The following is a 27903-nucleotide window of genomic DNA, read 5'->3' on the forward strand; positions in this document are numbered from 1 at the left end:
CTAAAGAAGGCGGTTGTGGTGGTATTACTAAAGCCAGGGAAACCGGGGGGCGGGGAGGATTGCTCTTCCGACCGCCCAATATCGCTTATCAACCTAGATAATAAGATCTTGGTGAAAATTATAGCGGCTAGGCTTGCACCTTTAATGCCAATAATGGTGAGGGCAGATCAGGAGGGATCCGTACCTGGTCGGTCGACCTCGTTTGGGCTACGGAGGATATTTGGTCTGATGGAGGCGCTACTGAGGGATGACCCAGTGGTGGCAGTTTTGTTGGATGCCACCAAGGCCTTCGATTCTATTGAATGGACATTCTTACTCGCGGTTCTGCGCATGATGGGTCTCGGTAGGTTCTTTATCTCCTTGGTGTCATGACTGTATACAAAACCGGTAGCCAGGGTGAGGGTGAATGCGCTGACCACTGGGTTGATACCACTTGGGCGGTGGACACGCCAGGGCTGCCCATTGTCTCCTCTGCTATTTGCCCTGGCGATTGAGGCAAGGGTTGAGAGGGTTAGGGAGCTACATCTACACCGGGGAGTCCAGTTACATATGCATAAATTGGTGATCTCGTTATATGCGGATGATATGGTCTTATTAATTCGTCATCCGGAGGTCAACCTGGATCCAATCATGGTGGATGTCCAACAGTTTGGTGAACTTTCAGGGCTTCAGGTAAAGGCCAGCAAGTCGGTCATGTTTCCGTTGACAGGTGGGGTGAGTCAATTCCAGGATGCCTGGTGTTTTCAGTGGGTCCTAACCGGCACTCGATACTTGGGGGTCATAGATGCCAGGGAGGAGGAGGTGGTGTATCATAGGAATTATGGGGAATCCCTTGAACAGGCCAAATTGGCGATTATGAGATGGGACTCCCTTCCGATTAACCTGTTTGGTAGGATCGCTCTTATTAAAATGTCCATTCTGCCCATGCTCTTGTATGCGTTTCTTAACGTACCCATTAAGGTACCCAAATAATATTTCCGAGATTTTCGCTCGATGGTATTAAGATTCATCTGGGCCGGTAAGAAAGCCTGTGTCTCCTGGGACAAGCTCATTGCGCCGGTTCGGGAGGGGGGACTAGCACTGCCAGATCTTGAATTACACTATATGGTAGTGCAGGCCAGTTATCTCTTATTGGCACGGGATGGCGGCGGAAGGTCGGCATGTAGAGGTGGAGAGGTCAATTGCATCACCGGCGTTCTGACCACTCCGAGCCGCTCAGGGGTACCGAGGAATTTGGTTGAGCTGACATGCAGATCCTGGTCTCTCCTGGAACGTATGCCCAGGGGTGGCGTTCTCTACTCACCAGAGCTTCTGTTTATATTTATCCCTGGTGTTCCCCCGACTAATGAAGCACAGTATGTGGCGATGGTGAAGAAATTGGGTATATCTAAATTTGGGGATTTGTTCCCGAGCGGAAGGTTTCTTTCAATTGACCAAATGAGGAAAAAAGGGGCCCTCTCAGGCTTAGATATCTTTTTGTACTATAGGTTGCGGGTGTCGCTAAAGCGGCTTTTCCCGTCCTTTCCCGACTCACCCCTGGTGGCTGTGATGCTCGATAAAGTGATTGGGGGAGGTATGGATCAGCGTGTTCTCTCAGGATTATATGCAATGGCCCTGAAGAACAGATCCGGAGCTGGGACGTCATCCCGGGAATTGTGGGAGCGGTCATTGGGTAGGGAAATATCAACAGTAACTTGGGATTATTGCTGTGAAATGACTACAAAAGGAGCTGTTAATACAAATTTCAAGCTGGTCCACTTTAAGTTTTTACACCAATGCTATTACACCCCGGTTCAGTTGAAGGAGTACTTCCCCCCAAAGGTCAGGGCTTGTAATAGATGTGGGCGCGAGGAGGCAGGATTTCTTCACGTGGCCTGGGAATGTGGGGGGGTTGATCACTTCTGGAGGCAGGTGTTTGTGGTGATCGGAGATATTGTGGGGCAACAGCTTACGCCAGATCCCGTAATGGCTTTTCTGGGCTATACCAAGCAAATACCTAAAGAGTCCATGAAGTTGATATGCCTTCCTTTAATCCTGGCTAAGGGCTGAGTGACTATGAGGTGGGGTAGGAAACGGAGTCCGACAATCGCCCAATGGCCTGAAGACATTTTATATTGCAATGATATGGAAACTAAGTGGGGCGCAATGAATGGATTGGGCTGGGGAGACAGGCAGATGTGGGATGCTTATACGCTATATCTCCTTAAACAACAAAGTAGTGGGGGTTCTGGTCCCCGGTTACTGCGGGTTGGTCTGCCCCAGCCTGTCTAGTGAAGAGGCGCCTATAGACCACCTGCCGATCCCTGTTCCACAGACGGCCAAGGGGACATGGGCTGTGGATAGCTGCGCTGCTGCTGTCTAGGGGGAAGAATGGAGTGGAGGCTATGGGATGACCTGATCCTCTCAAAAGGGTTACTTTTGGATTGCTGACCTGTCACCCACAATGTGTCGGACCTTTGTTGAAAGCTAATGTAATATGTCTATCAATAATTATTTTTTTTGTTATCTCTCTTCTGCTTTTCCGGAGCGGTCTGTTATGGAAAGACTCTACACCTTCATGATTGTACCGGGTGGGGCGGTGGGGTGTGGGGGAGGGTTGTGGGTGTCTCTATTGGATGTTTGCATTGTTAAGTAAAATGCCAATAAAGAAATGTTAGAAAAAAAGCAGCCAATGAGGTCTAGCAACCGGGGGAGCGACTCCGGGAGGGCAGCAAGGTAAGATAATATGTCATCTGCGAAAAGGGACAATTTAAATTCACACTCGCCGCATTGAATTCCTGTAATCCAACTGTCTGCCCTAATCGCGATAGCAAGAGGCTCTATCGCCAATGCATACAGGAAGGGTGGCAGGGGACACCCCTGGCGGGTGCCTCTGGAAAGGGGAAACGGCGACAACGTGCAACCATTAACCGATACCCTAGCCATGGGACCATTGTACAAAACAGAGACCCACCCGCAGAACCTCTCTCCCAAACCCATCTTGCGGAGAACCTTCACCATGTAAGGCCACTCGACACGGTCGAAGGCCTTTTCTGAGTCCAGCGAAAGGAGATAGCTCTCCCTGTTTTGCGTTCTTGCTTCGTGCATTAAGTCCAGTGTCTTCCGGACGTTGTCTGAACCCTGTCGACCAGGGATGAAACCAACTTGGTCACCGTGGACCAGGGACGGAAGGAGTTTCGCCAACCTATTGGCTAGAAGTTTAGCAAGGATTTTAAAGTCTGTGTTGAGAAGGGAAATGGGGTAGAATGACGAACATAAGGTCGGGTATTTCCCTTCTTTAGGGAGAACCACAAGGGCAGACATCATAGACTGCGGAAGGACCCTCGTGTCCAGGGCAGCATTGTACATTTTGACCATGAACGGGGCCAGAGTGGAGCTGAAGGTTTTATAAAACCGCACCGTGAAACCGTCGTCTCCTGGGGCAGTACCACTCTTTAGAGAGGAGGCTGATTCCACAACTTCCTGCGGGGTGATGGGGACCTCCAATGGGCCTGCCTTGTCGGGGAGGAGATGGAGAACCGGCAAGGAATCTAAAAACCGATCAACTACGGAGCCATCCCCAGTATATTCGGAAGAATATAGGCGCTCATAGTATTGGCTGAAGTGGTCTGCTATGGTGTCGTCTCTGAGAATGTTTTCCCCTCCCGGAGTGCGAAGGGACTTCACTCTTCTACTGAGTCGTTGTTCCCTTACCTTCCAGGCCAGTATCTTGTCCGCCTTCTCCCCACTCTCCATATATTTCTGCTTTAGAAAGGCCAATTTCCTTTCTGTTTGCTCCACAAGGAGGGCCGCTAGCTTCGATTTGAGCAGCTGCAATTCTTCCCACTTACCCGGAAACATTTGTGACCGCAATTTCCCCCCAGGTTTAATAGTTGCGATTTTCTCCCTCAGTTTTCTTTCCTCGAGCCCTCTTTCCTGCTTCCTCCTCGAGCCCATCTCCATAAGAGTACCTCTAATAGTAGCTTTGAAAGACTCCCAGACCCCCATGACACCCACTTCCCCGTTATCGTTTGTAGCAAAATAATCCTTAATGGTGACCAAGAGAGCTTGCCTCATATCGCAATCTTGCAACAAAAGGTTGTTACACAACCACCGGAGCCTCGAGGGAGGGGAGGCCAAGCCAAACTTGACCCTAACCAGATCGTGATCTGACCACGGGACCACCTCCACTCCAGAATCGAGGACCTGTTCCCACAGAGAGGAGTCTAGAAGGATATAATCAATTCTGGAGAGCGCCATGTGCGACTTCGAGAAACAAGTGAAGCATGGCTCACAGCCCTGTTGTGGATTATGTGAGTCTAATAGACCTAGTTCCCCATTGACCCTGTGGAATGTTGCTGCTAACCTCCTCTGGAGGGGGGAGTCTGACAAAAAATTGAGCGATTTCCTATCTCTTTCGGGGCAGATAACCATATTAAAATCTCCTCCTACCAAAAGGTTCCCTTCAGCAAAGGCGATGATCCTCTCCTTCAACCCCCCCTCCCCCCAGAAAAGGTCCTGTCACTCGTTTGGGGCGTAGACACACACTAGGGTGAGTAACTGGCCTCTCACATTCCCCTTGACTATGACATAGCGGCCTTCAGGGTCAGTTTTATGCATGTGAGGCACGAAGTGCGCGTCGGACGAGACCAGGATTGCAACTCCTCTTTTCTTAGACTTGTATGGGGAAGTGAACACACACTGAATGGCCCTAGCCTTAAGTTTAGGAACCGTTTCTTTAACCCAATGCGTTTCTTGCACAAATAAGAAATGAAGGCGAAGCCTGGAGAATTCCCTAACCACCAAGGACCTTTTAGTCAGGTATTAATGCCCCGCACATTCAGCGACCCCACCGTCAGCGAGAAGGGTATCAGCCATAGAAGAAAAAAAATAAGCAGCCCAAAGCTCCACCTAAGAAGCGCACCGTAACCTTTCCCCCACATTGCTTTCGTGCACAAAACTCATACAAGCCTGCTACCACAAAGCCGCTGCTACCCATGAGGCCCGACAAGTAAAGCATAACGTTCCCCCAACTTGACTCAAGCGGTCCTAGCCGCCCCCGCCCCCCCTACCCTCCCAAACGCCTGGGTACAGTGCGACTCCAATTCGCTGCAAAGCCAGGCCACCAGTGATCTCCTCCTCCGAGCCCATGAGATCAAATGAAAGGACAACTAGAACCCCACCCACTCCCCAGTAGCATTTAACAAACATTGTGCAAACCCCACCCCTGTGCTACAGGAACTGGTATAAACAAAAGCTCTCGCACCCAGCCCTCCCGCCGACAACAGGCAAAGTAGGCCTCCCCCTGCCTCGCAAGAGGCGGTACAGTACACCCAAGAGCCCCTCAGGAGTTGGGAGAGTTTGCTGATGCTGGTGCTACCTTCCTAAATGTCCTGTGCCCTCGGACTTTGTGTCTTTCACTGACAGACTTGGAACTTTGAGGGCCTGTAGGGGTTCTCTCGGGGCCTGTTCCGGCGGGGACCCTGCTTGGCCCATCCAGGAGCTCTTTGGAAACCCTTCGGATGTCCTCCTCCGTGACCAAAGCATATTGGAAGCCCTCGAATTCAAAAGACAAGGAAAAGGGGTAGCACCACTGGTACCGAACCCCTTTAGCTTGAAGCATTTTTGTCAGGGGGAAGCATAGCCGTCGCCTTGCTAGTGTAAACAGTGACAGATCCTGGTAAATTGAAATTTTTCGCCTTCCCATTCGACAGGGCCCCTCCTTCGCGCCAGCTCCAGGATTTTATTCTTTTCTGAGAAGTAACGGAAGCAAACTAAGACTGATCTGGGATCTCTGTTGGCCGTGCCTGCTCTATGCGCCCTGTCAATTGTAGGATCGTTGGTGTTGGCCTCCTCGAAGAGAGAACTAACCACAGCATTGACCGCCCTCACAATGTCCAGTTGCGTTTCTCCTTCCCGTTCCGGAAAATCCAGGAAGCGTAGGTTGCACCGACGCTCCCTATTTTATATTATAAGTCATCAATTTTCAAGGCGCATTTCTCTTCCCTCCTTTCCAGTTCCGCCAGGCGGCATGTCAAACTGAGATTCAAGAATATCAACTGAGGCAGAGGTGGCATCCAGGGCCTGAACCCGGTCATCAATGGTGTCAACTTTTTTATGTAGCTTATCCAGCCGCACTGCTATATCTGCCCTAAAACCCCTGATTTCCTCTAGTAGGGCAGCCATACCCTTGGTGACAGAGTTGGCCTCCACAGAGTCCAGGTGCGAGGGTGCTGTCATGGTGATGCTGGGGGGTGGCCAGGGGGCCGACCGGCGGTACTTCTGGAGGGACTCCGCCCAACTCATGGGAGTCCCCGACAACCCACCACTCAGCTCAGGCCCCAGAGATGGAGACAGGGGGGGGGGTGCGGATCAAACCCACCAAGAGGGCCTCCGGGGGATCAACCAGTTACTTCAAGAGGCTGGGGGCCGTCACGTTGCAAGGCACCATGGAGGGGAAGGACGCCAGCCACAAGGCATACCAAGCAGAAGAAGAGCAAGTTGGGGGGAGGCAGACCCCCCCTGAGTGTTGATAGAAGGTGCTCTGGCAGCTGCTGTGCACAATCCAACTGACACCTTAAGAGGAACGGCCCCTAATCTCCTCTGCTCCGGCCCGGCCAGGCCCACCAATACCAATACAGTCACTGCCGGGAGGCGCCACTCATCTACCCCTATGCCCCGGGGCTCAACCTTTTGACGTCTTTAGAATCCGCAGGTCTTCAACTGCTGCAAGCGCCTACTATGGGACCCCCTGGGCCGTGTAACCGCATCCCACGCCAGGGGGACCCGCACCTGAAGGGCACCACTGTCCACTGCGCAGCGTCGCAGCAGGGGAGCAGCCAAACCGGAGCAACCAGGCCACCCGGAGATAGCTGCAGAGCCTCACCCCCGCAAAGGGGAACAGGAGAAACTAATCACTGAGGCAGGCCTCTCTTGCCTTAGGCCCCGGATGCCACCACACAGTCAGGGGATAAGTGGGGGGCGCTCCAACGCCGGCCGCACTGCTCTCACCCGCAGCTCCTCAGCTGCTAGATGGGGCGCTGCACCAAAGTCCTGCAGGGAGGGTTGTCTCTCTTCTCCCAAGTTGTTCAGACCCCCTCCGGACGGTTACCACGCTCCTAGGTTCAGGGGTCAGGGGGAAGCCCCACACTCAGCGCCACAGACTGCGCTCAAGCCACACGGCCCGCGGCTACAGGCGGCCCCGGCCGGACCGACACACGCTCAGCAGTGCTGGGGCTCCGTCTCCAACTTCGCCGGTCTGGAACTGCAGTTATATCCGGGCTAAAAGGACCAGCTCTGGACCGCCAAGTGCTCCGGGTGCCAGGGTGTTCTTGGGGGGGGTTCACAGCTCTCTTCTGGGGAGGTTCGGGGGGGCTCAGAACCCCGTTGCACAGCCCAGAGGAGGAGCTCGAGCGGGATGCTTCAGGTCATCTCGGCGCCCCCTGGCGGTCTCCATGAAATGTTTTTTATAAATGTTTTTATAAATGTTTTGATGAAATATTAAACAGTTTTTAACAGATTTCTGGCTGGTGGCAATGGATTGTTTAACCACTGCAAATTGAACATAGCTTAAAAGTATTTAAATGTGTAGAAAAGGGAGGGGTATCCTGTATCCTTTTGTTTTTTTAGTACATTACCTCTTCCCCATTCGATACAGGTCCCCCGATATCAAGGAAAAGGTGGGAAGTACCCATATTAGATTATATGTGTTAGGACAATTCAGTGTTTGGTTGGGAAGAAATACCATAGGAATGGAGAACGTAAATATGGTATCTTTCTCAGAAGAACATTTTCAAAAGCTACCGGGCCTTCTCTCTCTGTCGGCATCCTGTCCTGAGAGCACACCAGCAAACCCAGCTATAAACGGTTTGGATAACATCACCCAAAACAAGAAAAATGATGTTGGAATACTTGAAGGCAGGTGTAATGCCTGAAGGACTTCAAGTCAGAAAAATTCCAAGAGTCTTTATTGACAACCCTAAGTTTAAAATCAACTTCAGCGGGGTAGGCAATACATGCTCAAGGGACAGAGTTATATAGAAACGGCAGAGGAAGAAGCCAAGAAGCAGAACAATGAATTAGACCTAATGGAAATAAAAATACAAGAAGGGTCAGTAATTCAGGACATAAAAACTAAATTGGAGAAAATAAATGATGGAATGAAGTACATTTAAACAGTTTACACTAAATAAAAAAATGGAAATTAAAGAAAGACATCGAAAATTATAAAGAAGAGAAAACATATTCATATTTGGTCTGGACATCTATAAGCAACAAAATAAAAACTCAAGCAATAGAAGTAGCCAGATAACCAAATGTATAAAAAGAATTTTACGTTCTCAGACACATAACACTTCCAACAGTAGCTATTCAGACACAACTAATGCAGGCCCTTCAGCCGCAAATGGAGCGCCCGAAGTTCAACAGTCACAGTTTATTCAGGGGGGAGGCAAAGGAAGCAGGTTCAGACAACAGGGTGACATGGCATGAGAACGAGGCAGTGGAACTCATGAAAACAGAATGGTAGCCCCTATTTTTAATTTGAGCTCACATGTTCTGTCACAGGAAGAGACCAGTATGCTTAGCAAGGGTCTAAGTTTTGTTCCCTGTACATCAGCCAACTGATTTCAAACTAAAGTAGAGTTGAGAAGATTTTCCTGCATTGTAAGATTCAAATATTTTATTTTTCGATCCGTCACAAGAGAGATCGAGAGAGAAAAGTAAAACCTCCATCAAATTTCTATCCATCAGTATCAATTGGGAGCCCAAAACAATTACCTTTGAAAATAAAATCCTTTGTGATACAGAGAAGTTATTAGAAGACAAAAATGTTGTCTGAGATAATTTGCAAAAAACGGAAAGAATGGTCTTCCGCAACCTGGAAGCACATCCTGATTTTGTCATCAAGCCTGCAGACAAAGGTTGGGACATCATATTGTGGTCAAGGGCAGCGTATAGATAAGAGGTGCTGAAACATCTGAACAATAACTTGTTCTATAAAATACCGGACACCAATCCTACTCAGAGGCTAGTAACACCCATCTTAAATGAGGGTAGATCTAGACAAAAAAAAAAACATTTAATAAGAGAACATCCACCCATACTCGCCTTCTATTGCCTTCCAAAGGTGCATAAAAACGAAATCACACCAACCTGCAGACCTATAGTCTCTGCTATCGGGTCAATATTAGAACCCTTATCAATGTATGCTGATTTCTTTCTTAGGCTTTTTGTTCAAAGTATGAGATCTTTCGTACAGGACACCATGGCCAGGATACACATTCTGGCAAGAATGACTATTCATACAAAATATTAGTGACATTCGATGTAAGGACCCTCTACACAAGCATCCCCCAGGTGATGCAACTATATTTGAATAAACAAGACCATCTGGAAGACGCTGTCCGGACAGATTTTTTATTAGAATGCATTTGAATTGCACGCACAGAGAAGTACTTTTTGTTTGATGGCACATTATATAACCAACAACACGGGACGAGCATGGGAGCAACGTTTGCTCCAGAAATAGCCAATTTATATATGGACCAACTAGAACAGTCGTCGATATACAGTGAGAATAGCCCATTTGCAGATCATATCGGGTGTTGGCACTGTTATATTGACGCCGTGTGCATGGTGTGGAGGGGATCATTAGACTCTTTGACACAATTTATAATTTGGTTAAATGAACAGGACCAGTTCATCAAATTAACTATGGCATGTGATGGCGAGTCTTTGTCTTTCCTGGATTTAGACATTTCAAAATCCACAGAAGGTGGTTTACGAACAACTTTATTCAGAAAACCGACTGACAAGAACACTTTACTAGCGTATGAGAGTTTTTATCCATCAAGACTGAGAGTCGCCTTTAAGCGACCATGAAATCTGGAAGACATGCTAGTGCATACGTATGAACAATGAAAAGCACAAATAACCACCCAATCCACACAATGGACCTTACCTCCAGTGGTAGGGCAATTTAGGTGTGGCCAGTGTTTCCGTTTGTAACCTTACAAAGGACATAAACGAGCTTGACTTTTATGGTTTAGAGTGAACATTTCAATAATTCTCTAATTGTTTGACCAAGTGGGCAATATATGGGATTAAATGTCCATGTGGTCTGATCTACGTTGGGAAGACGAAACGCGAAACCACAGGAAAATAAGGGGTCTATGGTTACTCCTTTAGGTTACAGCCTCCTATTAAGGAAGAAAACACAAAGCCTGAGAGAAGGACAAAACATTTTCCAAATAAACTACATCCACTTAGGTTCTGGTGGCGTAGAGAAAATAAAGGTAATAAACTTTCAAAGAATACCTGTGATTGAGATCCAGGAACATATAACAATGGAGTAATGTAAACCTCTGTTATTTGCAGAGAAGCCCCGAAGGTGGCAGAGATTCAATCTATCCAAAGAAAATATAAAAAGAATCTTGCCTTAAACACGTGGAAACAGCTAAGAGGTGGTTGGAACTTAGTCCAGTATTGCCAGAGATCAGTTTTTAACTGACATTTTTTGTAATTTTTCATGTAGTTCTGCAGTTTTCTACACAAGAAAATTACCAACAGAATATAGATTTACCACAATCTTTACTTGTCCTGATGAAAGCCCTGTGGATCATCAGATAAGAATGCCTAGGACAGACATATATCTCTTAAGGGCTGAAACACAATGTGTCAACCTATATACCTGATAAATATATACACATGAGTCGATGTCTATCTTTGTGTGATTTGGTCATGCTCACAACGAGCCACTAGTGTGTACTGAATGAATTACCAAATAACTTCCTAGTTGAGTCTGAATATACAGATACAAGGATTTGAATTTATCAGAACTAGTCCTTGCTCACTTTTCATTTTTGAGCAGTTTTGTGGTATAAGATATTGGGCCTCATCACGAGTTGGGCGGTATCCCAGTGGTAATACCGCCCAACTTTAATTGCGTTCGCGCCAACCGGTCCGGCGCTATTAGCGCCGGATCACGGGTTAGGCATTAACAGTAAATCCCCATTACCCATTGGGTCCACTGGACCCAATTGGGCATTTTGGGCGCAAATACTGCGCGCTAATACAATCAATGGTAATTTGCACCGAAAACAGGGTGCTAAATGGGATATTCACCTCCAGAAAAAAGCTGGAGGTGACTCAGACCATTTAGCGCCCATCTTGTGATCAGGCCAGCCTTTAAAAGCGGTGGCATTAGCGTTACAGCTGCATTTAAGGGCTACTGCCCAATTCGTGATGAGGCTGATTGTCAACCATATTTACTAACCTCACAGTGGTACATAGTCTTTCTTATAATAATAGACTGGGGGGTCCATGAGAGTCGACAAAGAGTCGCCTGTGATGTTGTGTGTCCAATATGATATGTTGTCTGTCTGTATGTAATATGAAATGTTTTTTATAAATGTTATGATGAAAAATTAAACCGTTTTTAACAGATTTCGGGCGGGTGGCAGTGGATTGTTTAAATGCAGTGAATTGAAAATAGCTTAAAAGTATTTAAAAACGTGGAAAAGGGAGAGGTAGCCTATATCCTTTTGAGTACATTATCTCTTCCCCGTTCGATACTTGTCCCACGATAACAAGAAAAAGGTGGGAAGTACCCATATTAGATTATATATACTCTTAACATACATGGACAAACTTGAAAGTCTCTCCCTTTCAGAAACTCTATTTTTCGTCTTTGTCTCTCCGGTTTTACAAATCCTTCCTTTTTCCTTGTGGTTTAAAAAATAAATTACATTTATTTCAGTTTGTCTTAGTTGCTGACACACCCCAGTGTTCCCTCTGTCCCTCCGTGGACTCACCGGTTCTTGATGGCGTCTGCCGTTGTTTCTACAGTCTACTGTTGACGGCCTCCTTCTGCGTTGCAACCGTTCTTCCACCGTTTCTCTGCTTTTGGAAGCTTGCGTTGCGTTCGACTGCATCGTATGGGATTCCAGTGAGCAAAGTGCTGTTCTGTGATGCCGGTGAACCCCCAGGGGCTTTCTGCTTGCTTCTGGCATTCCCGCCGCGCTGCCTGTGCTTGTGGATTCCCATGCTCTGCATTACCGCATTCCTCTTATTCATCCCAGTGTTCTGACGTTTGTGGGAATAGTAGTCCCCTTCTAAAAATAGTGTATGAGTGTTTGCAATGGGTTTTAAAGGCAACCTAGGTTTGGAGGAACAGTATGTAGGACTGGGAAAAGTCACTTTCACAATTTTACAAGGCCAGTTGGATTCTAAGAGTTGGCCTTTGGAATTTAATGACAGATTCATACTACCATCCATGAATGGAAAAGGGGAGGTATTACAATAGGCAATTAGGGGATGAGGAGTTGGAGATGTATTTTCAGAAAGGGAAGGGGGACACCATGTCTCATCAGATGAAACCACCACCCTCTCCCGCAGATTGCCTCCCCCCATGTGATCCTCCCTCATATAACCTTGCCAGGATCAGGCAGCGGCTGCCGTCCCCTGGTCACATGGGAGGAAGTTACTGCAGAGAAAGGAGTGATATTCGAAGAAGCATTAAGACACATGATATTGTAATGTATTTTAATTTGCTCCGGAAAACTAATAAAACATATTTTTTTTTAAAAAAGACTTCCCGCCAAGTTAGGCGTCCAATGTTGACCTTGTACTTTTGTCAGGAGTCTGTGACCAAGAGGACCCATGTACCCGACCCCCCTACCAGAGTTGGAGCACTTCCCGGTGTAGTTGGTGACCTTGGAACTCAGACCCCCATTCCTGGGCTACATATGGGCAGTGTGGTGCCGGTGAACTAAGTGTAAGGGTTGTTTAGAAGTAGGAGACCAGCACACAGGTAGCATGCTTTTGGCTACAGACTTTTATTAGTGAGAAAATCAAAGAGAAAACGCTGATCCTAGTTCTAAGAGGGGTTTCCCTGCCTCAACTAAATACTAAGGAATGTGGCAGGATGTCAGTCTAAAGCAAAGAGTCCACCGTCCTGTGTCCAACTACACTACAACTACACTACACTACAACCTCAACTAAGGAAAAGGGGTGATCTTCTTTGCCCAGAAGAATGTCTTCCTTCTTCTGGATGACAGCTGAAAGTTCACCTCTGGGTGATGTAATGAAATGTTCTTCTCAAAGGATACACATCAACAAAAAAAAAAGTTTTAAAAGGTTCCTTGGATTGAGGTCCCAACAAGGAATATAGAACACAAAGGCCCTCATTCCGAGCAGGTCGGTAAAATGCTAGTAATTCCATTGTGCTGGTAGTACAGTTTCTGGCAAACTGACCGCCGGAATTACCGGCATATTCTAGGTCCGCATAGCATGCTTCCCTTTTTGCCGCAAACAGTACTACCATCATGCCAGAATTACTGGCAAAAACTCCAAAATGCCGGTGATTCTGACAGAAATATGCAAGAAACACTGATAGCAGCACCCATACTGCTGGAATCACTAGCGCCAGTAATTCCGATCCCAGAATCAGCGGACCCGGAATTACCGGTACCGGAAATAGCATCATCACCAGTGCAGTGAACGGTGACCATTTTGAAAAGCATAATCCATTTAAAATCAGCCACTTCCTTCTGCCATCCACACCAAACAATACTGCAGACATGCCAGGGATGGGAATAGTTTCTTACCTGTAACTCCATTTCTCCAGCATTGGTATCTTTCATGGATTCACATGCTTAGAATATTCCCCGTCGACAGACTGGGAACCCTCGGTAAGCTTATAAAGCCTTTTCCCGTAGGAAAACGTTCAACACTTTTGTGTCCTATCTACGTTGTTTTGGGCCACACACGCACTCCCCACTAGGACGTACTGGTATAAATGCCCCGCCCCCGCAGCTCCCTTCAGATTTTGACCCCTCCAAAGTGGAACGGGGTGAAACAAAAATTACAAGATGATTGCATTTTGGGGAGGCCGGAGGGCGCATGTTAATCCATGAAAGATACCAATGCTGGAGAAATGGAGTTACAGGTAAGAAACTATTCCCTTCTCCAGCATTGGATCTTTCATGGATTCACATGCTTGGAATAGAATGCACAGCAGTGAACTTGAAACAATGGAGGAGGTGTAAATGCAATCCAGCACCTGTTGCCTTGGTGTCTTGTTTGGGGTTACTTGTGTTGCCCATGGACGAGGCTTGTGCATCGACTCTCTCATGTATGCGGGTAAGTTCGCTTACTTCGGGGATGGTGAGTGTTTTTTTTTTAAGAGTTGCTTCTTGAGTGCTGGGGAGAGGCAGCCTTCTATCACTCTCAGCCGTATTGCCTCTTCTAGGGAGAATGCGTCAAATTGGCAGTTTGCGCCCTTCACTCTTAGGCGAGTTATGAACTCATCAACAGTCTCGTGTGGCAGCTGGGTGCACTTGTTGAATAAATACCTCTCATAATCTTGGTTGACTTCAATGATGAGTAGCTTGTCCAGGGCATTAATCAAGTTAGGGAAGGTGTTTTGTTCGGCAGCTGGGATTGTTTTTACTACCGTCTTTATTTCCCCCCCTACAAGGTTGAGAAAAATGTCCCTGATGTTGGGGGAGTCACCATCGCCGGACCCCCTCATGAAATGATGAAAATCCTCCATCGAGTCAGTTCACCTGGGCCCTTTGGTGGCTTGGGGCGTCATGGTGAATGGCGGGGGCAACCTCAGCTGTATCGATTTCGCCGCACGAGCAGGCTGCGGGGACCCAGGATTGGACCCCTGGTTGCTCATGGTGTTGGAAAGGTGAAGCTCCGCGAGCGAGCTGCCACCACGTGGGAAAACGGGTAGTTGTTGAGGTTAAGTGATCCACAGCCTCTGCGTGGCTCAGTCGTGTGCGGAAATATCGAAGTACAGGCGTGCACCCACGCACTCACCCAAGCGTCTGGAAGCAGGACCGGCTATTGGGCCTTTAAAGGAGTGAGGTGGCCCCTAAACTGCTTCTCTGGCGTTGTCCGTGACTCAGTGAAGGGAGGATGAAGCGGCAGCCGTGTGCGTGGGCGGGATCACCGGCACGCATGCACCGTCGGGAGTCTGGCGGCCGGCCAGGCGTGGAGGATGCAGTTCCCCACGTTGTCGTAGCAGGGGCAGCCTTGCGGGCGGAGGAGGAGGAGGACCAGGCGTGTTCGTGGAGGAGGAGGCGTGGCGGACCAGCGGCTGCCCGCGCAAGGACTGGCAGGTTTCAGCACCCCGCACCAGGAAGGAGGAGCAGGAGGAGGAGGCTCCGCGTGATCATCAGCACGCGAGCATGGACGCGGCGGATTGCCGCTGGAGGACTCCGTGCTTGAGGGAAATATCCTTGTCGCCAATGTTGCCGGTTATGCGGCACGAAGAAGGACGCACACACGGAGGTGAAAGGAACCTCTTTATTCCCCTGGACATAACAGACCAACTGGCACCTTTGCGCGCCTTCCCAGCAAAACCCCCGCTTCCCTGCTCCCACGTCACACTAACACTCCGCCTCCCGAACGGAGGGGGCCGAGTGTGTTAACTCGTGGAGCGCCTGGCAACAGCACCCACCCCATCCTGCAAAAGGCGAATCATAATCACATAAGATTTGAAACTAACAGCATGCCACAGTACTGCACTGAGTAACATTTATATAAGCCAAAAAGGCATACATAAAACACACGCGTTTATCTCCATGCGTATATTCGTACATATATCTATATAGATATATATATATTTATATGCATATACAAATACATATCCAAACCAGCATAGACCCTCCTCGAAGAGAAAGGGCTTTGCTCGTCCCATTTGTATCTCGTCCGCATGCTGTTGTTCGAGGCAGTAGTGGCGGGTGAATGTATGGGGCACTGACCATGCTGCCGCCCTGCAAATGTCTGCCAGTGGAACCCCCACCCACAACGCCGTCAACAATGAAGTCGCCCTGGTCGAGTGAGCTCTCGGACGTCCTTGTAGCGGTTTTCCCGCTTTTGAGTGACAGAAGGCAATTGTCGACGAGACCCATTGGGCCAGTCCTTGTTTTGAAATTGCCTTCCCCTTTGCCGAAGGCCCATATGCAACGAAGAGTTGCTGCGTAGATCAAAGTTGTTGAGTTCGATGAAGGTAAAATTTTAGAGCTCTCTTGACATCCAGGGTATGCAAGACCTTTCCGCAGCTGATGAGGGAGTCACGAAGAAGGTGGGCAGGACAATGGATGAATGTTTATGATAAGTCGTAGGAACTTTCGGGATGAAACGAGGACTCGTTGACAAGATCACTTTGTCTTTGAAAAATCTGAGATATGGAGGGTCTATGACCAATGCCTGTAACTCTGAGATCCGTCTAGCCGATGTTATGGCTATTAGAAAAGCCACTTTCCATGATAAAAACTTCATCGACGACGTGGCCATCGGCTCAAAGGGTGGTTTCATTACCCTGCAAGTACCATGTTAAGGCTCCACGTCGGTGGAAACCGCTTAACCGGGGGAAACGTCCGGAATAAACCTCTCATGAAGTGTTTCACTAACCCGTCAATAAACAAGGGCGTTGATTTCCTCCCTCTTGTGAACCTAGAGATGGCCGCCAGATGAACCTTTAGTGATGAAAAAGACAAACCACTCTTCGCCAAATGTAGTAGATATGGGAGAAGCTGTTCCGGAGTAACACTCAGAGGTTCCACTCCTGCCTGTCCTTGGCACCAAGTACAGAATCTCCTCCACTTACACCTGTAAGACTTGTTGGTGGACGGGGCCTGCGCAGCCTGTAATATCTTCCGACAGTCCAAGGGAATGTTCAAGGCACCAAATTCTGAAAGTCAGGAGCCAAGCTGTGAGTTTGAGGCTGCTCAGGTTGTGATGCCACACCTTTCCTTCGTCCCGGGACAAGAGGTTGGGCACCTTCGGGAACGTTATCGGGCGATCCGCTGACAGATGAAGCAGGTCGGAAAACCATGGTTGCCTCGGCCAACACGGCGCTATCAAGATGACTCGGCACCTGTACCTGCGTATCCACTGCAGAGTTCTCCGTATCAGAGGGAACGGAGGGAAGGTGTAGAGGAACTTTCCCGTCCACGGGAAGGAAAACGCTTCTCCCACTGAATCTTCCTGTGGCCACCTGCTGGAGTACATCTCGCACTTCTTGTTCGCCTTCGTGGCGAAGAGATCCAGCTGAGGTTGCCCCCATTTTTCAAAGACCTTCGACAATTGATTGGTGTCCATTTCCCACTCGTGAATCTGGTCCATATTTCTGCTGAGCGAGTCCGCCTGCTCGTTCCTCACTCCTGGCAGGTGTTGAGCTACGATGGATATATATCGTGTTTTAGAGCCCAGTGCCACACTTTCTGAGCCTCGATGGAGAGGGTTCTGGATCACGTGTCGCCTTGCTTCCTTAACTAAAACATTGCTGTGGTGTTGTCCGTCAGAACTCTCACTGTGGATCCCTTGATGTGAGGCAGGAACGCCCTCAGGGCCCAGCGGACCGCTCTCAATTCCAGAACGTTGATGTGCAGGAGAGATTCCTTCTGAGACCAACGGCCTTGTGTCTGCAGAGTGCCCATGTGCGCTCCCCAGCCAGTTAGGGACGCGTCCGTCACCACGATGAATCGGAACTCCGGCTCCTGTAGGAGTACCCCTTTGGAAATATTCTGAACTCTCTTCACCCATGAAGAGTTGATAGGAGCTCGTCGTCGTCGATGGTCAGCCTGTCTGACCAGAGGCCCTGAGCCTGTGTTCAACGGTCTGCCAAAAACTGTTGCTCTGGCCTCATGGAAAGGCGGCAGTTGGGCACCAGAGGAATGCAGGACGCCATAGCTCCCAGGATTGATGTATATTTTCTCACCGACAGCCTGGAATTGATTTTCAACTGACTTGCCAATCGACTGAGCCTGGTGATCCTGTCGAGGGATGGCCTGACTAACCCCAACTGGGTCTCAACTGTGCACCCAGAAACACCAAGCTTTTGGACGGCGTTAGCGAGGATTTTTTGAAGTTTATCGCAAACCCCAATCGTTGCTAGAGGCTCATGGTGTCCTGTAGACTTCTGTGCGTCGACGCCGGGGAGGACCCCCTCACCAACCAGTCGTCGAGATACGGGTATACATGGTGGCCTTGCCTTCTCAGCCAGGCTGCCACCGGAGCCAGGCATTTCGTGAACGTTCTGGGGGAAGATTTCAGTCCAAAGGGAAGAACTGTGAACTGGTAGTGAGTCCGCCCTACCACAAACCTTAGATACTTCTTGTGTCGCCGACACATCGGTATGTGAAAGTACGCGTCCTACGGGTCCAGAGACGCCAGAAAATCCCCTTCTTGAACTGACCTGATCACCTCCTGGAGCGTGAGCATCTTGAACTTTGTGTTTTTCAGCAACTTGTTTAGTTCGCGCAGGTCTAGGATGGGACGCCACTTTCCATTTGTCTTTTTCACCACAAAGTATCGGGAATAAACCCTTTTACCCCTTTCTGACGACGGGACCAGTTCTATAGCCCCTTTTTGTAGCATAAGTGCTACTTCCTGCAGCAACACGCTCAGATGGGATTGAGCTACACACGCCGGTGGAATATGCAGAGGGTTGCTCTTGAATTGCAGGGAATTACCGTATTTTAGAGTGTCCAACACCTATTGATCTGTTGTTATTAACTCCCATTCGTTGATGTAACATGATACTCTGCCCCACAGAACGTTCCGATGCCCGTCATTGCTGGTCCTTACTCTGTTTATCCCTCGTCGACAACGAGTAACCTGCTCTCTTCTTGGGGGCCCGGTAGTCCCGGCGACGTTTAGCCGCTTGCGAAGCTCGCCTGTATCCCTGAGAGGAATATGCTGGCCTACCGAAGGGTCGGTCCCTCTATGAAAATCTGGAATTCCCTGATGCCCCTCTGAAGGGACGAAAAGACCGGAAACTCCGACCACTCTGGAGGGCCCCCAAGGAACGCGCCGTGTCCGAGTCCTCCTTCACGCGCTTCAGGGCTTCGTCGACCTTCTCGCAGAAGAGGAGGTCTCCTTCAAAAGGCATATCCAGTACCTTGTACTGCACCTCCGGTCGGAAGTTGGTGCATTTTAGCCATGCCTGTCGTCGGAGAACTTACGCCGTTGTTCACCTGCTTAAACCCGGACTCCGCAAGGTCTACCGCGATGTTAATGGCATGATTTGAAGCCTCCTCACCTTCCCTGACCAGCAACATAGCTGCTTTTGGATGTTCATCCGGAAGGTGTTCGAGTATGGGCGCCAACCGATGCCACATCTCCCTGTCGTATCTAGCAACTATGGCGAGAGAATTGGCCGCCTTCACTGTGGTAGCACCTACCGACAGGACTTTTTTGCCGAACGCATCCTGGCGTCTAGCATCACTTTCCGGAGGGGTCGTACACTTGTGATGAGCCCTTGCCTTTCTCGCCGACGCCGACGCCGATACCACAGAGTCAGGTGTTGGTTGTGAGGAAAGGCACTTGGGAGTAGAGTCAGGGGCTTTGAATTTTTTCTCTAGGCGACCCTTCATCGCTGGCTCTGAGAAAGGGTGACGCATGGTCTGAAGACCTTCCTTCCACACATGATCCAGGATGGGCACTGAAAACACTGACCCCCTCCTTTTACCCATGTGGTCGAAAAGAAAACAGTCCTTCTTTTCTTCTTCTTGGGCCAGGCCAAATTCCGTGCAAGCCCTGGCCATCATGTTGTGGAATGACCCAATATCGTCTGGGGGAGACGGCTGAGGGGTGTCCAATTCTGCATCGGACTCCCAGGTCGGATCCCTGGAGGGGGAAAGGGAGACCACCGACGACGCTCTGCTGCCTGATTCCGAATCCAACAGATCCCCTTCCTCGCGGCGTGGGGCCGAGAGATTTGCTTCCGGAGGCTCTGCCGCGGGGGTTGAAGGTGGATTGCGGCGAGACGGGCCCGGGTCGTCGACGACCGACCTGGCTGGAGTTGTTCGGGGCAGTCTGTCATCCAGTGTCTTCAGCAGCGTTTGCAGCGTGGACAAAACCTCCAATGATAAAAACGATTGCGGATTGAGCAGGGGGGTAGTACCCGGAATGCTCCCGGGGAAAGGTGTGGTAACTCGTAACCCCAGGTCTGAAGGGGGAGCTATCCTTTCACCCTCGTCTCCCGAGGACCCCGACAAGGCCTCCTGCTGTAGAAGAGTGTCCGGCAAAATTGGGTCGTAGACCTCTGGACGCCAGGCCTCTTGCGGGATATCCGTCGACGAAGCAATAGTCGGCCCCGTCGTCGACATCGTCATCGCCTGCAATCCAGGAACGGTTGATGTCAACTGTGTCAGCGGCAGAGAAGTAGTTGACGACTGCCCAACCGTCGACGACGGTGGTGGTCGCGCAGGTTTATGCGTTGCTCCCACCTTTTCTGAACTCGACCTGCGTTTCTCTGTCTCTTGACTCAAGGTCGATCTGTGACGATCGCCCGAGGAGGATTTAGATTTTTCTTTGTCTTTCCTCGCTGAAGATGAGGACGAAGAGGCCTTCTTCGAAGAAGAGTCCCTGGAATGGCCTACCGACGATTCCTTGTCCACCGGTCGCGATTTCTTTACCGGGGGTTCCGATGACGATGAGCGGCGCGGGGCCCCTGAAGATTTTGACACCGAGGCCGTGCTGCGTGTTGAGCCCACTTCCGAAGGCGGGTAGTCCCCCGCTCCGTCGTTCAACCATGCGACAAGTCTGCGACTCCGATCCTTAAGAGTCTTCTGGGAGAAGCCCTTACATATGTCACACTTGTCAGCCGAGTGATGAGGGTGCAGACAGTAAATGCAGTCCATATGTCCGTCCCCCTCGTAGACCTTCTTTAGTCCACACGTAGCGCACGGGCGGAACAGTGCTTTCCCCGACATTAGGAGAAAAAACCGCAACAGCACAACCTAACCAAGTAGAAAATACACAAGGTGTTCCCACTTTGGAGACGGTTGAAATCTGAAGGGAGCCGCGGGGGCGGGGCATTCATACCACTACGTCCTAGTGTGGCGTGCGTGCCCGGCCCAAAACGACGTAGATAGGACACAAAAGTGTTGAACGTTTTCCTACGGGAAAAGGCTTTATAAGCTTACCGAGGGTTCCCAGTCTGTCGACGGGGAATATTCTAAGCATGTGAATCCATGAAAGATCCAATGCTGGAGAATGGGAAATCTAGGCTGCCAGAAGTCCGGCTCAGCAAGCCATGCTTCACAGAGCCAGAACTCTCTGCCCTGATTGACAATGACTTACACTTCCTATTTGTGTCATGAGCGTTTCAACAACAGACATTAAATGTGTATGCTAGGACTATACCTAGGAGGGAGCACACCCTATCCCTGTAAGGTCATACTATCCCTAGGCCAGAGCTGGTGGTCCGCCTATCTAATAGGAAAGAACAGAGGGAGTCTATCTGTACCTCTACAATGTGTAGTCTTTTAGCACAGTTAAAAGCAGGAATTGTTGAGCCAGATCTATATTTTGTATGGACATTTCAAGGAGGAAGCATTTCCTTCCGGCTTTGTGCTGTTTCCTTTTATTCACCCCCAAAGAAGTGTGTGCATACAGTGCAGATCAGTTGGTGTAATGTGGTTCAAGAAACATAAAATCGTTAAAATGATTATTTTATTTTGTATTGTGAACAGAGATCAGTTTGGGAGACCGATTGGCTATTGTGCCGATTGCCGGTGGTTTTGTATTCAGTTTTTTCTAACCAGATGAATCTGACAAATATCACCAGTTAAATGTTGGTGCTACCGACATTGAAGTTTCAGTGAATGTATACCGTATACCCAACTCCCTTCAGGGATATCATACAATAGAGGGGTCGACCGGTTTCGATGACAAAGTAGGTGCAGTCATCTTCTTCAGGACCTGTATTTCTAGTGCGTGTTATCAATCGCAATGTCCATCAAATAGGGTGGGGCATCCATACCCGACCTCCTGCCCCAGCTTCTGCATCTCCATGTGAGCTGGAGGGATCTTCCTTGTCTTTATTTTTTGGTTCCGTCTCACTGTTGTTGCTTCAAAACAAAGGTTGACATTAGGAGGTGAATCCTTTCCAATCAAGAAATGTGTTCTGCTGCGGTTCGACTCGTGCGTGCAGCAAACAACCCTGCCTAACCCTGCTGATAGACGCCTGTGCCACTCCTGGGCAACGCTGGCTGTCCTGTGTGTTAGCCTGGGTGCCCCCAGACCATTGTCCAGGTCCGTGGGATCACGTCCCATCAGGGTGATCCCTGCACCCAAGTGCGGTGGGTGCCCCCACCGCTTCACAAGCTGGCTATGTGCCCATGAACCAACCCGCAACAACGATGTCAAATTGTGTGCCCCCGGCGCAGGACTGACTGGCCTGAGTGATCGCCGGTCCAGATGCCCAGCAGGGGCACTATCCTGGTGTAGGGCCCTGCAGGGGCAGGCCCTCAGCCAGCTAGGCAGTGCTAGCATGGGACTGGTAACAATGACACAGCACACATTGGTCAGTTGGTCCAAGACTAATGAGCGGGAGGCTGCTCATTCCTTTTATTGATTCTGTCACATGGTCACTGACACGTGACATAACCACGAGCCCTGGGAGATACCATGCTCCCAGGAGGGGGTGACACACCATACTCAACAGTAATCAATCATCGCAGCTGAATTGTTGGGACCCGGATGGCGAATCCTTGCACGGTTTATTACACCACTGCAAGTGACTGCCATCACAGGACTTACACACAGACGCTATGGTCATATGTCACCTAGTGGCACAGCTCACTCTGTGTAGCGGAGCGGTACTGTATGAAATGGTGGAAGCACAGCCCTCCTGGAAGGACCAGCCAGTGCTTCAACCATTTCATCCTGTAAGTGTCAGCCAGTTGCCATGCCAATGCGAGACTGCTCCCGAATTCACAATTCTCTCTTACAGTTCCAATGTTTTAGCATTAGGTGGCACGCAAATACACCAACACCAAAAAGGCCTTCTCAGCGGCAGCCAGTGGGAGAAGTGACTGCCTAGCAAATTATGTTGGTGCACACTTTAAATTAGCTCAGAGAATATTACATGTCACAATACTTGTTGTGAACTTGACATTCTCTTGACACAGGTGCCCTAAAGTGACCCCTCTTCTAAGATCACGTAAGGCAGGAACCCTGGGAGCTCGGCTCTTTCCGGTGAGCAGAAAGTCACTTGGTTGGGCATTGTACTGTGAAGGCTCCCTAGGTGGAGCACTAGCGAAATCAGAGCGAGGAATCTGAAGGTGAGCGCCAGGCCTGACAGCTTCCCGTAGCTCTCCCTGCCAGCCACTTACTCGCCAATAGTCAACTGACTTTCTCCTCAGAAAAACACCCTGTTCCTCATAGTCCAACCCTTTACAAATTCAACACGTAAAAACATGAATCTGTTCCCCTCATTATTCTAATAACGTAGCATGCACATTATGTTGATACATGCTCATATACCGAGTCCATTTATACATATTTCCAAAACATCATGTACAATTCATTTGATCAGTTCGTGTGAGTGGCCCTCTGGGGTGTTTGGCTCAGAGGCTCTTAGGAGATGCATCTTTATCATTAAGTCCTACTATTCGCAAATATATGTAACATATATTCAAATTACAGTTTCTGGTGCCAGATTTACGAATGCGAGCCTGTGTAGACGGTGGCCTCGTGCTGCATTGGATGTACTTAGGCTCAGTGTGGATTATGCATTACTGCACGCTTACATGGGGATTTCATATGCAGCAAGAGAGTTATCGCTATCCCTAATGAACAATGCCACTTTATAAATGTGGGACTTGCATTTTAAGAAGATATGCAGAGTGAAATGTTGCACTAGTGCAGGGGTCTGCAACCTTTGGCTCTCCCGCTGTTTTGGACTACAACTCTCATCCGCCCAAGCTTTGTAGTCAATGGTGATGGAACATGGGAGACTAAGTACAGAACATCTAGAGCCACATGTTGCAGACCCTGCTGCCAGTGCAATACTGCACAACGATCACTTAATATCGGGATTTGCTTTGATTCTGTCTGATGATTAAAGGGTCCGGTCACTGCATTGTGACACTCTTTTGCAAATATCAGGCAATTCTTTTTGAGAATCTACAATCACATTTCCTTATCAAAGTATGTCTTTCTCCACTTAAGTGTTTTCAGAGATGTACGTACCTGGGTTAAATCAACAAACTTGTGTCTGATGAAAGGGATGGATTCGAGAGCTCTAATCTGGCAAATCAAATCAAACTTTTTTCTAAGTTCCTCTTCTGCCTTTTCCAAAGCTTGCCGGAGAAGTTCACGGCTCTCTTCAGCCACTTCCTGAACTGCAAAAAATACAAATTCTAAGTAAAACATTGTTTCTCGGTTTCCAGAATCATCATCCTAAAGCAAATATACATATATAGGTGACCTTTAAAAAATGGTTTATATCTACCATGAAGCTTTATTTTGAATTTTTGCCAGGCCAATCAAACTAAAAATAAATCAGAGCATTTAAGTAACCTTTACACTGCAGTAGAACAATATCAACAAGGGAACATAACTAAATCAGGAGATACTCAATTTACGTTTATAGTGTAACATGCACTGAGTGTGAAGATATTTGAAGTTGGTGAATGGAGGATTTTATGAATGCAACATTACTTAAAAAAACAACAATTCAGATGTTCATTCCGGCCAATTTGCAGTCACTCACCGAGGTCCCGAGCGGTGGATGCGCTGTGTTTTCATTACCTGGGGCATCAAATACTGCGATTTAAAATGTGAAATACATCACAATCTTCGAAGGAATCATTGGGGAATAATCTGCTGTGGATCTAAACACACTATTGTGTCATCCTACTCTGCAAAGTGTAAGAAGCACAGGCACCAACAGCACCTGCAGCCTGGAGGCATAGAGGCGCTGTTTGAAGAAGATGTCTTAGTTGCGTGAACAAGAGGCATTGCAAAGGTTACAGGGAGCAAGTGCCTTGGAGATTACAGTCATATTCACCCGGAAGTGACAGCAAGTGACTATTTGGCTGGTCCTGCTGTGCGTCTCCCACTCGCTTGGTTGCAGTGTATTTGACAGTCAAAACACTACTGGAGACTGCGTCGGCAAGAGGAAGTTCAGTGTTCTTTTTGGTTACTGTAACTCGTGTTGTGCTGCTAGTGGCAAGGAGGACTTTGAGTAATTAATTTATTTCCTTGCAACAGTTAAGACTCGCAATGAGTACTTGTCTCAGTGTACTCGTACTCGCCCGCCTCTATGTACCGTAATGCTGGGGTCTCGTCAGCTTTACTGAGGCTCTGTTTGTTCTTGTTTCAGATTTGAATTGTTGGCCCCGCCCCTGGGCTCATTGGTGCTGTGTTTGTGAAAAAATAAAATACCAGGTGTACGCGCACCCGCGCACTCACCCGGAAGTGACAGCAAGTGACTGTTTGGCTGTTCAGCTGCGCGGCGGGTGCAAGGGGCATTTTCCCTTACCTTTTCTTATATGCTGTGCGCTCTTTGTGAGCGGAACTGCAGCTAACGTGCACTGCAGCTATTTGATATAACCTGCGTATTATTAGTGTTAAGATTTAGTCTGTTGTGCAACCGGTGACTGGCTGTTAAAAACGAGTACATATACTCTGGGTGTGTAACCTGGTATGTACCCTGGATTTTCTGCGTATTTCTTACTTAGGACTGTTATTTTTCTGTCATATACTCCTGGTGGTAACTGTTTTAGTTGGGCTATCCTCTAGCATCGTGGTCAATGGATTGAGAAGCGGGAGGAAACTAAATGATCCACAAGATCTTAATGCACCTATATTTGGTAATGAGACCATTTTGCCGCTACCTGAAGATCAAGCTGTTTTGCCGACAGCCTTGCTGGGTGGTGTTGTGGGGGAGGCAAGTTGTAATGAATCAATTTCTTTGCCTGAATGTAAGGAGAGGGTTCTGGATGAAATGGGTATTATTCCTAGAAAACTGGTAACAGCAATGGTTCATAATGCAAATGTGGGTCACGATACCATCATATCCACAACTAAATTTAATTTAAAGGAAATGAATGATATTGCAAATACTGATATGTCTAGATATGTCTCCGTTCCAGATATCCAATGGCATGTATAGTGTTGGTAATAAGACACATAAAGAGGATACGATGGACTGCTCAATGTTGGGTCCTACAATTGAAGCCGGGTTAGGCAAGTGAGTTTGGCTGTCTCTCGGCCCCTCTACCCCGGTGAATCATAGATCTATGGGCCGTGAAGTCGTATTTATGTATAGTAACCCACCTCAACGAAAAGTGAAACCTTTCCCTACATATTTGGAGTCAGAAGAAGAGGATAAGGTAAATGTGGTGTGGCAGATTGATCTAACAAATGATGATACTGAAATGAAACCTAAGGTGAGTTCCCCCAAACTAAAAAGCCCCTAAACGGCATTAAATGACCCAATGAATATTGATATTCAAGAGTTTCAATCCAGTTTAAATGAGAAAGACAAGGAGGCTACTTCAATTGAAGCTTGTTCTGAAATATTCACTTTGGATGGGCCTTCCCTAGGAATGGATTTCCCGGTGTTGGCGAGAATTCTAGATCTATTAGGTAAAGGTCACAAACTGACCCATTGTGAGATTGGAATTTTGAGGGCCGCAATGGAGGACATCTTAAGTAAAACTAATCATATTGAAGGCCTATTATTTACATGTGATGCCGTGGCTGCATTGTCTGAGAGGCCCAAAAAAGAGAAAGTTATGGTTGATAATTTTACCCAAATCCACAGTGAACCTAGTTTAACAGATAGGGAAAAGAGAACTTTCGCAGAAGTAACCGCTCCTAAATCGATGAAGGCTGAATACAGTCAAACTGAATACCTGCCTCTCAAGGATGAGGAGATAGCTTATGTTGTTATTTCAATTCAGAAAATAGGGCGGGACATCTAAGAATTGAGGGAGTGTCTAGGCTCCACGTGACAGTGGGGACCAGATAAACCATCTGTGCAGGAGTCAAATGTAGACCGTGAGGGACCCGATAGTCTCACTCCCCTGACTGATCTGATAGACCTCTCTGCAGTGTGTGTTATAGAAGAGGGTCCCCAATTATCTGAGAAGGGGGGTGAAGAGATAGAAAAGCCTTTTGTGGTGCTTACTCGAAGGGAAAAAAGGTTAGCTGGGAGAGCACAAAAGAGAAGGGCTAAAGCTAATTCCCTTAGGAAGAAGCAGGCCAAAGAGGTATTGAAGGTTACACATGGGCCACTTCCCCAAGAAGTGATTGTTATTCATGAGGATGAGGTTGTTATCGATCTATTTCAACTCAATGAGGAATCGAGGGTTTTATTAGATAACAATTTGTCTGGTATAACGGCAGACCCAAAGGTTCAGAAAAAGCAGATCTCTAAAAAGAAAGTGCTTGGAAATGTTGCTGCCAGTAATTCCAGGTAACATGGTGATGGCAAAAATCAGATAAAAAATGTGTCTGCATCTTTAGGTGTGGAGGGTGGGGGACTTCAATCCACTCTTTCACAATTTTATCCCATGGTACATAAGATTATTCCACTGAAAAATCAAAAAGAAAGAGTGGAGGGACCTGGGATTAATAAATTGGATCCAATTGTCAAGGAAGGTATTGGTGAGCCATGGATGATGGGAATACTAGGTAAAGATGCTCAAGTACCAGAATCTATCACGGTTCAAGATGCCGTGAAGGGCCAGAATAATGCGAGCCTGAATGCCTCAGTAAATGCAAATAGAGTTATCGCAATCCTAGACACAGGGGAGGAGGTTATTGTATTGTATTGTATTTATTGTGTTTATATAGCACTTTAATCCAAAACGCTTTACATTTTAACAACAGAATACATATAACATTATAACAGTAGAAGCAATTTGCAATTATGAATCAAACCAACAAAACAGTAAGTAGAGCAATTAAACTGTGGGGGAAGAGGGAAGGGTGAGGAAGGGGCAGAGGAGGGAAACAGAAGGGTTTAAGGGCGAGAATGAGGGATGGTGGGGGAAGAGGGAAGTGCCTACTGAGAATCCTGGAGGAATAGAATTAACTCCCCATGATCACAGTTTAGGAGTGAACGTTAAGGAAAATGAGGGTAACCCTGACAGTGTATTAAATCAA

The 27903-nt window shown here is 48.1% G+C and overlaps 1 protein-coding gene across 2 annotated transcripts in view; it reads right to left on the reverse strand.

The window, feature by feature from the left end:
• Positions 1–27903, reverse strand: part of CFAP99 (cilia and flagella associated protein 99) — a 947596-nt gene that overhangs the window by 265933 nt on the left and 653760 nt on the right. For both annotated transcript variants that reach the window (XM_069632119.1, XM_069632120.1), the window contains one exon: positions 23977–24128. In XM_069632119.1, coding sequence (XP_069488220.1) covers positions 23977–24128 — 152 coding nt within the window. The remainder of the gene's footprint in view (positions 1–23976; positions 24129–27903) is intronic.

The sequence above is a fragment of the Ambystoma mexicanum genome, chromosome 6q, assembly GCF_040938575.1.
Source record: "Ambystoma mexicanum isolate Mex_15411 chromosome 6q, UKY_AmexF1_1, whole genome shotgun sequence".
Classification (NCBI taxonomy): Eukaryota; Metazoa; Chordata; class Amphibia; order Caudata; family Ambystomatidae; genus Ambystoma; species Ambystoma mexicanum.